The sequence below is a fragment of the Orbicella franksi genome, chromosome 7, assembly GCF_964199315.1.
Source record: "Orbicella franksi chromosome 7, jaOrbFran1.1, whole genome shotgun sequence".
In the NCBI taxonomy this organism is placed as follows: domain Eukaryota; kingdom Metazoa; phylum Cnidaria; class Anthozoa; order Scleractinia; family Merulinidae; genus Orbicella; species Orbicella franksi.
This window is the reverse complement of record NC_138151.1, coordinates 31,335,627-31,348,765: the sequence shown is the minus strand read 5'-3', so window position 1 is coordinate 31,348,765 and position 13,139 is coordinate 31,335,627. Positions and strand designations below refer to the sequence as shown.

The following is a 13,139-nucleotide window of genomic DNA, read 5'->3' as shown; positions in this document are numbered from 1 at the left end:
TACAAAAATGTTAACAAAGTTTTTTATCCCCTACAGAGAGATTATTTCAGCTATCACGCACTGAACTTGGCAAAGTTTAACAAACCTTGCTTTGAATTTCAACATTTTCATTTTGTAAAATCTCACGCTGGGCATTTGTTGTGTAAGTTGAACAGAAATGATAGCCATATTGCTCGAAATCGCGTCTTTCTCGAATAGGAAATAATATAACGCCAAGAAATTGAGTTTGTAAACCAAAGCTTCTTGGCTAGTTCCGCCGCAGTTTTACTTCTTTTAAACCCGACATTTGATTGAAATGTCGAAGTCCGAAATAATGAAATCGAATTTTGTGACCACGTTGTCCAAAAATGTTTTTTTTCTTTCGTTTTCTGCAATGAATAGCTTTGTTTTCACATTGCCTAAGGCAAGAAATAAGATTGATAATTTTAAACAAATTAAGTCATAGTAAGTAAACACTGCTGAGAAAGCCATTAATGGTTTTACAGAATATTGAATATCTTATCTCCGTATTATAAAAACGTTTCAAAATTACAGTATTATCTGTAGATATCACTACGGAATGTTTTGAAACAAAAGAGAAGTAATAAAAAAATCTTTTAAACAAGACATTTGAAGAAATATCCTATTAAAGAAGCCATGTTTCTTTCACCTCTGATATTGCCAATATTTTAAACAAAATAAAAAAAGTAAACTATATCAACAGAACTGCCCCATCTATTGAAAGCTTTCTAAACTACATGTTCTGTGTTAAGATATAATTATTTCTTTTCAGCGACGGTTTACCTACCACACAAAGCATTTTAGCATGTTTATAACTGTCGAAAAAACTGTGGTTGTTTCGCGAAACAAATATTCGACGGAACAAACGTTTTAGCCATTTAAGCGTTTTTATTAAAAAGCCATTAGAGCTGGCAAAATATTCTGTTTCCTTATCAAAACAAAAAACACCATATTGTCAAATAATTAAACTTGGCTTTATAATAAAACAACCTTGCGCTGCATTTATCGCCCCTGTAAGGAACAAAGAAAACAGTTTCATTCGTCGCTTCGCAAGCAACAGTCCTCTAAATTTCTTCAAGTAATGAAGTTCGCCATCTGGGTAGAAATGAAAGCCATACAATGCAAATTTGCTTTAACGGCGAGATTGCATTAATTTTTGAACCTAATCTACAAGAAGCCAGTGTTAATTGCGTGAATTAAAGGCAAAATGTGGCAACATCTGGGTAATGTTTCGAATTAGAAAAGGAAGTTATTTCATTTCTAAAATAGCCTTTTATCACCGAGACAAAACACAACACTCTTGTCAATAGAAAGAGTCACAAATCTTTATCTGTTTGTATGGTGTTGTCGTACTGATAAAACTAAGTATTTATCTCCCGTAGACTGGATGACTATGGAGGGAGGAGATAACGCCAAATAGATCTTTATTTATCCTTATTGTGCATGTCAGTTTGGTTTTATTAACAGACGGTTCGCGCCAGCAAAAAATCTTTCAAACACACAGCTATTCTTCGCTAACACAAAGTAATGTTTTGAACAAACAATATTTTCTGGCTTTTCATCCAAGTTCAAACTAGCGATATTTACCATTAGAGAGACCAAACAGAGAAACCCGAAAAATTATCTGTTGATGTTTCTATTACAGGCGTCGCCAATTACGCATTTATCTTCAATTTTTTTTCTTTTATATTATTCCGCGCACGGGAAAATAAAAACACGATTTCCGGAAATACCGAAGAAAAACGTGCAAGAACACAAGGACGAGTTGAACCGGTGAAACAACAAAATATCAAGATTCACTTTAGATGAAGTGCATAGGTTCAGTTTTGGAAATATATATTTTAACTTGTTCCTCAAACAGCTTTGTGACAATGTCATGACTGTTTAAGAGACAACGGTATAAATTTAAACAGCCTCCCACAATGTCTCTCTTTTAATTTAAATAATACAGTTCACGTCTAGCTAGTCCTCTCACAGGCAATATTGGGACAACTTTTAACTGACTTACTTTATATTAAAAAGCGACAAAAATAGACAAGGAATTGCCAATAACTTACGTACCTTTCTCGTGCCCTAAAATGCACTTTCTGAATTAGATTTTGTTTCTCAATTGTCATCTTGAAAAACTGTAAAGCTGCTGTCTTTTTTAAAGCTTTTTGTTCCTATCCGTCGAATAACTTTTAATTATTTTAACTTGAATTCATGCATAGGACACCTAACCGACAAGTTTGAATTAAAAATCATCAATTGAATTTTCAATATCAATTGAAAATCATCACTTTTGCAGTAGAGTGTTGAGTGTACATGACGTCACGGCGTCCCAAAACAAAGAAAGCGCGGCCATGTTGATTTCAAAAGGCCTCGTCTACACCACGCCAGAGAAATTTGAAAATGCAGCCTTATTTCGACGGTTAGGCTTACCGTGCACCCTAATCCGTCACGAAAACGGAGCTTTTAGAAAACGCTCTTCAAACCGGAGGAATTTGAAAGCGCCGGCTTTGCGTTTTAGTGTCGACGGAAAACACTTTTAAAACCGAGCTTTTCTAAAAAGTTAATTTAATCATGTAATTTCCTTGCTCGCGTTTTCCTCAAAAACAAATCCAAAATGAGCGGTGATCGTTACGTTTTTAAATTCATCGGGCGTTGTGTGAACAAGGCCCAATCCTGTGGGAGTTGAACTCTTTTCTTATGCAAGCACTTTCTATTTTTCCAATAAACGTGTATGGCTACTGGCCACGCGAGTGAAAGCGTTCTAATACTGGCTATATCTGTCTTCATGAAACCAATAGCTCTATATTTGGTAATCGCATGGCCGTCCGATTTCATTAGGCCATGTCTGAACTCAAAACGCAACTTTTGACTTAAATAAATTCACGAATTTGATCTTGTCGTCCACTTTCCCACTGGTTAGGAAACCTAACTAGCATTCAAAGCGGTTCTTAGTAAAAGATCTCCTTGCTTTTGGAGACAAGCCTAGTTCGATTCATAAAGTTTTCCTCAATATATTCAAATTAGCAAAGTGCGAGTTTTCAGCGTACAAGACTGTATGATATTGTTTCAAATTAGGTTTCCCCGAATATGATCGAAAACCTTGGATCGCTTAAGACGACCGGAGGGGGCCTGTGCACTAATAAAAATGGCCTTGGAGATGCGATATTTCATTGTCTGGATTCCCGGACAAAGAATTTCACTTTTTTAACGATTGTTGCCTTCCCGAAAATATCACTGGTTGATCTCCAACTCAAATATCCGGCTAAGTGGAGTGAGGAAAACTCAAAAAATGGAATCTGGCCAATTGTCTAGGAGATAGGAAGATTAAAACTCAGAACATGATGAAAATAAGCAACTTCCACAATAAAACTTCTTCCATTTATTATAAATAAATACAAATTAAATAAATAAATAATTTTTGATTTCGCACAACTCTGTAGAAAATGTAGCAAAATATGTACAATAACTAATCACAATCTGTTAATGCTATAACTTAAAATATTTTCAACGTCTGGGAATTAAAGCATTTCAGGCAGGTACCCGGTTTGGAATAATAAAAATGATAATAATTACATTTTGTTAGTAACTAAACTGGTTTTCTTTACCGAAACTAACTCTAATATAGACATCATTATGTCCGTTAGGTATAGAAATGCAGAAGACATCCTTTTCTTGTTATTCATCCAATGGACCTTTCTTAAAAATACCATAACATTTTTTCAAACTGCATGTTAAGACTCACATTCGGAATGCACGCTTTTGCCATGTCCTAGTCCTTAAGGCGAGCTGCACGTACCATTCCACAACTTCTCAAAACTAAAATTTGCTTAATAAAACAGTACATTAAAGTAAAAAATCACAAGTGCACTTTTTTTCCTTGGCTTGTAATTAGTCTTCAACCTTGTTTCCATAGGCCACAGTAGTAACATATAAAAACACTCCACACTTCAAACTCGATCCCAGGCTCTCTTTCCTCAACGAAAAAGGAGGCAAAGCAAAGAGAGAGGCTGGTATCGAGAGCCCAAGCTGAATGCCAGTACTTCCATTGTGCCACTTAACCAAAGAGATGATACGAATAACTAATACATGCCAGGCTACACGTGCATTTTGAAGAACATTATCGGTTTTCAGGAAAGGCTGTTTTCCACGTGTTTCGAAGTTAGAAGCTGAAAGAGCAATTCCTTGCCATCAAATTGAATCACTCCCTTAACGCACTTTCATACAGGACATCAAACTAGCGCCGTCTTTTTCCACACCCCTCCCCGACACTTTCTTCGTTTTGCTCTGGGTGGTAAAACATTTCCATAAGCGTAAGGTCTCATCAGCGGCGGCCGACGCCACGTGTTGGCCATCAGGTGACATGGTCATGTGGAGAACGCGTGACGTATGCCCAGTCAGTTCCGTGACGCGTGACATGGCCGGGTATTTCCAAATGGTGAGCTGATGTTGGGAGAATCCATGACCTGATACTAATTCTTTGTATTCTTTAGACCAGAGCAGCCCACACACCTGAAAGAGAAAGTGACTTCACAGCTGATAGGTACTTATGGCGTGCAAATTCTTGGCAGTGTTCATAATTCAAAGGCAAATGCCCTATCCAGCTATGCAAATTGCCTCCACTGCTAAATTAGGCTTTTTACGTTGGTCATGCAATCTGTTCAGGAAAGATTGTGTGACAACCTCGAAGACCATCTGCGAGGGTCTAAGCTCTTAAAAGCCACACAACGGTTTGCGCATCTTAAAAAGGTTAGCCTAAATTTTTCAAGTTTGGCGATTGTAATCTTAGATTATGTTAATCCTCTCCATCCTTAACCATCCTTGTTCCTTTATGGGTTAATTATGATCTTTTTGGTGTTTTTCTATCTAAGTAAACTACTAATTTCAGGTTTCCTTCAATTTAAAGGTAATTTTGTACATGGCCAAAATAACTTGGATCACGTGTACTAAAGGAATCCGCTTTTAAATCTTCAATACTGTAATTAATTTTAGACTCCTTTCCCATTTTGTTTATTCATTTTAATTGACATATTTTTATCTTTTTTATTCCTTTTGTAACTGAAAAGCCCCTTTGGGGAGTTGCAAATAAAGTATGTATGTATGTACGTATGTTTCGAGTTTCGATCAATATCCTAGATTGATACCCTTGATTGACCCTCGATCAACACTCCATCAACACCTTGGTTGACACTCCATTAACACTTCATCTCAGTCAAGAGTCAACTAATTTTCAATCAAAGCTAATGAGTTGGTACATTCGGCAGACCATTGACCAACTGTTGATCAAGTGTCGATCGAGTGTCACTGAGTATCGATTGGGACGTCGATCAAGTACCAATCAAGATGTTGATCAAGGCTATTGATTGAGGGTATCAATTGATGTTCGACAGTCAATCACAGATGCCGTTAGTACACATGATCCAATAACTTTAAATACTGTGACAAGTTAAGGGTTGTATGGCACTACACAACAGTAACAAAGACACATTAGCACACACCTGACTATTAGTGTCCACGCTGTTCAGGCAAGTTCCTGTATTTGCATTCCAAAATTTGATATGACGGTCGGCAGTACCACCACCACTGGCCAAGACATTTGGTTGCCATGGACACCACGCCACTGCCTAAGGAGCAGTAAATCAAAGTCAGCCACTTAGGGCAACATGATTTCAGTGCCATTAGAATTTTCTGGGGGGAGGGGTTGGTTATCAGCAAAAGCAAAGACTAGGCATTGTAGGGCAAATAAGGCAATTTGCAATTTGCAGTATGCTGTTCTTTGCAAAGTTATTGGAGGAGCAATTGTCCTAAATTGCAGTGTGTGCCCATGCCCATCCTGAAATTCCAAATATTGCACAATGTATGGATTCCTGGCTTATTTTAGTCTCTCATTTAAATGCTAATTTGACATTTTCAGATTGGAATGCTAACTTAGCATTTTGAAATGACAATCCAGGAACAATCTCTGGCAGCCAAACTGTCATAATAATATCATACCTCTGTATGTCTAAAAGAAATGATTATTTGTGGTTGCCATTGTTATGTTTTCTGCTATTGCTGATCAAAAAAAAGCTCACTGTAGAAGAACTGCCAACAGGTCTGCAAAACTGAGCTGCATGAACTCAACCTTGAACAGTGTCAGTAAGTGGTTACATGTATATCGTTTAAGTCTTCCAGCATACCTTTACTGCAGCCTGATGGTGCGTCAGGGTGTGAAGCGGACTAGCCACACCCTCTGAGGTGCCACCCTGAGCCCAGATATTCAGTACATTATCATTGCCACCACTGGCTAGCAGTTTACCATCAGGAGACCACTCAAGACCGCATACCTCCTGGTTATGACCCAGGAGGGATCCAATGTGATGTGATGCCACTCGTACATCATGGTGGTGGATTGCACCACTCCGTGAACCACTGAGAGAAAGAAATTTTGGATTAATCTGTTTTTGGTATTTTTAATGTATACTTTTTTAAAATAATTTCTCCACTTGAAGATTGGAAACAGCAGGATTTAGTAAAAGGCAGTTAAAGGATAATGGAAGGGCAGGATACAGTAACCTAATTATACAAAATATGCCCTTAAAACAGAATGAAAAACTATTCAGCGACATCTTGTATAAAGTTATTTCTGCTCTCCAGGCAAAATGACACATACCTTGACAGGATGAAGGAGTTCCACGCAAGTGAGCCCACTCTAGCAGCGTGACCAGCCATCAGACGAACACACTTGGCTTGCGCGACATCCCATAACTAAGAACAAACAACCAAACATGTGTTTATTTATCTTTGGTTTACAACAAAGAGGCCAAAATTATTAAGTAAATATTAAATAGGAATACAAGACCATAGCTGGTACAGTTCCACTTAACTAGGTTAAAAAGGCACCAGACAAAACATGGATAGAGATAAAAATAAAGAAAAAATAATGTAAAAATTTGTACTTATTTTGGAAAATCTGTATCTTATTAAATGACTTAAATTATATACTACTAATAATAATATAATCATAGTACACATTAGATTCTAACTTCAGCTCTATCTCTTTTAAGGCCCGTCTTCCCATGGTAAGCTACCTCCATCTCTTGCTGTTAAAGATGAAATGAATTAAGCTCCCCCTCCTTCAGCCCTGATTATTCAGATTTACTAGTTGCATCTCTATATTTCAAATGCAAACAAAAACAAATTATTCCCGAAGATTTAATCCAATCTCATTTGACACAAGACATTTCATTTCTATTTTTAAAGCAGAAAAAAGATTTCAGCAAACTATTTCACCACATCTAAGTCCAGTTTAAAATAATAAATAAGAATTATTAATTTAAGACATGCATTGATGTTTCACCTACATGTATGTGTAGTTAAAATGGACCATTTTCCCTCACCTGGACCTGACCATTGCTATTGCCGACAGCCAGTATACTGCCCTGTCCAATCCAACTGACACTGGAGATGTAATTGTCACCCTCCATCTGGAACAAGTGTTGTGTCTCACCACTGGAAGGATTCCATATGTACACCGCCCCAGACAGAGCTAAGGCAAGCTGATTTATTGATCCCCAGTCCAACAAATTTAGATCTAAATTGCAGAAACAGTTTTGAAATCATACTATCTAGAGCAGAACTGGAATAGAATTCAGGAACCAAATTTAAGGTGGCTTACAACTTAGCACTTCCCAATGCCTTTCACTACTAGACACAATTTTAGTACCACCAAATTATGTATAAAAATGCAATAATAAATAAAGAACTACCAATGTACAAATTAAAATGCAAAAAACATTTTGGCATAAAAAATCATATTATTTAAGTCCTGTCGTAGAATATTCACTGTAGCATTTTCCTTCCAAAAACAACGGGAAACACTTGAGCATTAATCATAACTTTCAAGGCTATTCTAGGCTTTTAAGATATTCTAGCTAACCAGGGTTAAAGTCTTTCTTATTATAATTTTTTGTTTTTCGGTTTTTTGTTTGTTTGTTTGTTTGCTTCATTTTAGGGAGGTCCATTTTGTCAAACGCTAGTCCACTGCAAAAGTTCACAGATCTAGGACCAATAGTAACCCAAAATTAACTGGCAAATTGGAAAAGCAAGACAGTGATCATAGTGACTCACAGTAATCGTCCAGCAGATCTGGTGCATCAAGAATTCTGTCCTCAGCTTGTGGAATATGTCTTGTTGACTTTGCTTTAGGGGCCGATGGCTTGCTCTGACAGTACAGCACTCTTAGGTTGTTCTGATGCCCTAGGAGAATATTTTATATTATAAAGCTTACCAGCAATCGCACAGTACCTGTGACAGTTTGAGACAATGGGAACCATTGCCATTCATTTAGTTGCAAATACATTTCAGATTAGTGTATTGTAACTGAAAAGATACCTTCTTTGGTCACGGGAGCGCCAGACTTGAAGTGAAGAATCTTGCAGTTGTTGGAACTACTTCCCAGGTTCTCCGACATAGCTGACTGGAACTCGAGGTTACCCTCGACCTCAATGTCGCAACTCGCATCAACCGATTCATTTCCCTGCATGATCTGGAAATGGCTCCACTCGCAGTCCACAAGCGGTCTGCTAGGAATAAAGCGGTCTCCTTCGAGGAACTTCTTCGGGGTTTTCTGAGGAGTTTTCTTTGGAGACTTACATGGAGTCTTCGTCTTCTTGCCGGGTGTAAACGTCTGAGTTTTGGACGATACATTTCTGTTTACACGACTGCGGGAAGTTGTTTGAAGAGGCGATAAAGGTTTTCCAGATGAAGATAAATTCCTTTCTTTTTCTTTTCTTTGCCAGCGAGGAATGGGGCCTTTCGAAAGTGGTGCTTCGAGCTTCTTCAAGCAATCATTGACTCCATTTTCGAACTCGAATTGAGCCATATCTTCGCTAAATTCTAGATTTAAGAACATACAATGAATAAATCAGCAAAGAGCAAACACATTTGTAAGCTTCATCACAATTTAAAAGTTGACTTACCGATGTAAAATTTAAAACTTCGCGTAAATTCAATACACTCTAATTATTCGTCTGTCAGTTTGCAAATCAATGAACTTCAAAGCACGCGGCCATTTTTAAATGCCAGATTCTCGCTGCTGATTGGTTGATTGATAACATGGTTTTCCCGCGTCAGAAATTGTCGGGGTGGTGACAAGACGGATTCTATCCCCCGAAATGTGGCTAGCGTTCATCGTGTAATTAGATCGAGTATTTCCTATCTTTCTTCCTCCACCGCCCGAGATGAAATCTCAGACGAAAAATATTCTTAATTTATCGTTCTAATTTTAACTCTTTAACTCATTCCAAGTAGAACATTAAATTACCTGAACGTCATAATCTGGGAAGAGCGAAAAACTACCAAAGCAGAAAGAAGGGCAGCTAGACAGTATGGGTACTGCTGCATCTAGCGTAGAAAAACAACGCACAAAATCCATAAGTAAAGAGGAACTGAAAGATCCCAAGACCGTTATGTTAGCAAGTGCTCGCGATGGAAACATCGAAGAACTGACTTTCGTAATACAGCAAGGAATGGATCCGAATGAAAGAGAGTCGCCATTTTCAGGGTAAAAACAAATCTTTCTGGTAGCTTGCCAGAATCTTTTCTTCTTTACCGAGAAGGATCAGGGGCAAACGAAGAACAGCATTTGTCGGCTGTTCTATCACACACCCTTTGCGACTGGGTAGCTTTATTCCAGTCTTTAATTTGTCGACAATTTTTCGCATTAACTCCATGAAACACTCAGAAAAGGAACACCTATTTGGTACCCAGTACAAAACACTCAAATGAATTTGAGAGGTCTGGAAAGTCCTCCCAATGGCCTGAATTTTATAAGCGTTTGAGTTCTTTGAAATTTAACCTACGGTGATGCGGTTTGTGAAACAAGCGCGCGCGTTTTCTGTGTGGCTAAGAAAATCCCTTCTATAGCAATGACATTTTAATATAAAGAAGACTTGACAACTTTAGATCCTTAATTTCCAAGTCCTGGAGGGGAATTCCCAGAAAAATTAGGGTGGGGAGTGTTCTACCCGCTTCCCATAACCCTTCCCTATTTAAGATCAAAATCCCCTATTTATGGCCTGAACAAAAATTCACTACCCTATTTAAGACCTAACCCTTTAATAAATACCCTGTTTCAGACCTGTTTTGTAATAAGTCCCCTTGTTCAGACCGATGCTTAAGGCATCATGCAGGGCTTTTGTTGATGGTCTTATCGATAACGATGAAAGAGTGGCTTAATCTATATAAAAAAAATACATACCTAATTCAAGATTAGAGTGCAAACACCATACCCTATGCGAGACCAAAATGACCAAAATCAATACCCTATTTCTGACCAAAACGGGCGAAAAAACCACGCTATTTGGGGCCGCACATACTTATGTAGCCCATATAAGGGAAAAGCCTATCCCACCGCCCTGGGTTCCAAGTAAATACATTCGTGTTGGTTTTTAATTTTTTTCGGTCCTTATTTCAATTGTCATTCTTCGATAGCTTACGAGCGCTTCACTTTGCCGCTCGGCACGGTCATCTGGAATGCATGGAAACGCTTCTAGAACTCGGCGCAGACGTGACCGCAGAGGACTTCTACGGCTGGCAAGCAATCCACGAGGCTGCTTTAAACGGTCACGCGGAATGCCTTGCGCTATTGCTGGAATACGGCTCCAAAGTGGACGCTGCCGCGTACAACAACAACGGTCCCAACACGCCGCTGCATTACGCCGCCAGGCACGGTCACGTGCGCTGCGTGGAACTGCTGCTTATGCATGGCGCTGATTGGAAGAGCTCCAACAAGTATGGGGAGAATCCGCTGCACTGCACAGCAATGCGGGGTCACGTGGATTGTATGCTTGCTCTTGTCCATGCAGGTACAGACTGTTTACACAACATACATTTATCAGGGGTGGACCATTTCACTTTTGAGGGGTGAGTGTGTGATTTGGTACAGGCACTACCTTACATGCATTAGGAAATTTTTTTTTTCTCGGGACGTGTGAATAGATGATATTTTTTGTTCGTATAACATGTGTTTTCTTCGGCTCACTGAACGTGCGTGAATTTTTTCCAGTAGTGGTCGTCTGCATGAATTTAATTTTTTAGCACAAGGATGCTTACAGGAAATTTTCTCCAAAATCAGCCACCCCTCCCCCACCCCTCCCCCACCCCTCCCCCACCCCTCCCCCACCCCTCCTTCCCCCTCAAAGTCTAATGGTCCACCTCTTAATCTCTGTCAGCCAATTATTTGCGGTAAAAGCCCTCATATGGCGTCATGGAGACTTCTCATCGCTGTATTCAAAAGTCTTTCTCGGTGGGCCTATTTCAGTTCTGGAGGTTTCATTAGAGGGCCTTTTATCGAAAGGAACTTTAGCCTATATGTTTGTAAGTGTTGTTGTAAATGAAAACTTTACATTGAAAAAGGTGTATACCAGTGTAACACTCGAACAGCCTCGTTCGATGGGTTTTTCCCTTAGAGAATGAACGAGGTCGAGACTCGACTGGTTATGAAAATGTAAATTATCCTTGCTCGCACCATCAGTCCGTTAAAAACGCATGCTAGTCAGTGTTTATATCGAGTTTTATTTTTGAATAGTAATTCAAATGTTGCAATCTGATTGACTGAGCTATCTCAGGCCCCGGCCAAGCGTCAAACTCGTTGAGACGAACTAAACTAAGCGAATTAAGTTCGTGATAAGTTAAACGTTTGTCTTAACTAAGTTCGTCCGCGGACTGAATGGAGATCGACCAACACACCCGTCTGCTTCAGATAGATCAGAGATGCTTCAGGTTATAACTCACTCGGCCTTCGGCATGATCAATTATCACCTCATAGAATTCTCCAGCTCAAAATCTAATAAGTTAATCGATCGGTGATAAAGTTTAATGTGCTCTTCGGTTTCCTAGGGGCTGATATAAACACAGAAACTCGAGACGGCTTGACCCCCGCATACTTTTGTGCAGTGTGTGGTCACTCAACATACCTTAAAGAACTCATGAAACAAGGAATAGATATCAATAGAAGATACAAGGAACCCAAGCGCACCTTATTACACTACGCTGCAGAAGCTGGGCAAATAAGAGTCCTCAGGGCCCTTTTGAGAAAGGGCGCAGACACGGAGATTCACGCCGGCCCACGATCTTTTACTCCCTTACATTTAGCAGCGAGACAGGGCTGTGAAAAAGGAGCGGAATTGTTGCTAAGATACGGTGCTAACGTGGACGCGCTGTCGCTAAAAGGGTGCACTCCTCTTCATCACGCGGCGCGCTGTGGAAAAGTAGAAATTGGCAGAATACTCGTGGCTAACGGCGCAAACGTTAACGCCATATCAGGTTAGTTGTTTTGTTAAAAAGCAATGATTTTAAGAATTTGTTATACAAACACGAGTTGTTTACTGGATTGTGTAAATAGTGTCCCCAATTAGTTTTTTTAAAGCTAAATACTCTTAACACTTTAATGAAGTCTTTTATTCATTCATTCATTCATTCAAATACACCACTGGTAAAATTCATACGAAGCTCATCTAGGACCTGAGTGGCGGCCTCAGATATTCCCCAATTTTCAAAACTGCGCGTGTTGCGAAAAATATTTGAAGGATAAGAAACACAATAGCCTGCATTTGGCGCGAAAATATGCTCGGATATCTGTTCCTCTACGCTCACAGTTTTCCTCGAGGTGCACTCTCGGAAAACCGTTAACTCCAACTTGACTGCTAAAACACCTTGTACATGATTGGGCACAATTTATGTACTTCATATTTTCATATTATTCTAGACCCTCTGAATCCAAAAGTGATCCTAAAATAAACTGAGGAATGGTCCTTCATCTTCTCTTAACAATAGAAAGTCGTAGACAGTTTACGGCTGCATAACTTAGCCAAAGCACGTGAGCGCAAAGAAAAGATTATGCACGGACCAAGAACCTTCCAACAAAATCCTTGGCACTTTTGTTTACTTCCGACATGAAAATCGATTCTTCCCACACGCAGGGAGATTATTGAACAAAAACGTCATAAGTTCATGTACGACAATGGCCTAAACAACACTATTAAACGTAAGATGCAAAGATTCACCCCATACACGCAACCGGGTTTCCGCCCCTCTCGAAACGCGAAGAAAACTGGGGCGAGTCTCATCTCGCAGTTGCTCGTCGAACGGTTTCTTGGATCACCCCAGAT

General features: G+C 39.3%; 2 protein-coding genes across 2 annotated transcripts in view; one reads left to right on the top strand and one right to left on the bottom strand.

Annotated features, from left to right (window-relative positions):
* Positions 1 to 3,347: 3,347 nt before the first annotated feature.
* On the bottom strand, positions 3,348 to 9,012 carry LOC145493075 (cell division cycle protein 20 homolog). Its single transcript, XM_081472480.1, has 8 exons — positions 8,949 to 9,012; positions 8,362 to 8,865; positions 8,098 to 8,226; positions 7,368 to 7,561; positions 6,641 to 6,735; positions 6,168 to 6,399; positions 5,487 to 5,612; positions 3,348 to 4,500 (listed from the first exon to the last, which is right to left on the bottom strand). Exons 2-8 carry the CDS (start codon positions 8,849 to 8,851, stop codon positions 4,198 to 4,200), a joined length of 1,569 nt encoding a protein of 522 aa, XP_081328606.1. The 5' UTR covers positions 8,852 to 8,865; positions 8,949 to 9,012; the 3' UTR covers positions 3,348 to 4,197.
* LOC145493081 (uncharacterized) overlaps positions 8,998 to 13,139 on the top strand; it is a 4,416-nt gene continuing 274 nt past the window's right edge. The window contains exons 1-3 of the mRNA XM_081472489.1: positions 8,998 to 9,532; positions 10,462 to 10,835; positions 11,869 to 12,294. Of these exons, the coding sequence (XP_081328615.1) occupies positions 9,357 to 9,532; positions 10,462 to 10,835; positions 11,869 to 12,294 (976 nt within the window). The 5' untranslated portion in view covers positions 8,998 to 9,356. The remainder of the gene's footprint in view (positions 9,533 to 10,461; positions 10,836 to 11,868; positions 12,295 to 13,139) is intronic.

Excerpts from the sequence above, each read along its gene's own strand:
- LOC145493075 (XM_081472480.1), bottom strand. The coding sequence starts at position 8,851 with ATGGCTCAATTCGAGTTCGAAAATGGAGTCAATGATTGCTTGAAGAAG. Across the intron at positions 5,613-6,167 it reads ACCATCAGGCTGCAGTAAAG|GCAGTGGCGTGGTGTCCATG; the intron begins GTATGCTGGAAG and ends ACTGCTCCTTAG. Across the intron at positions 4,501-5,486 it reads GCGTGGACACTAATAGTCAG|GTGTGTGGGCTGCTCTGGTC; the intron begins GTGTGTGCTAAT and ends TTTCTCTTTCAG.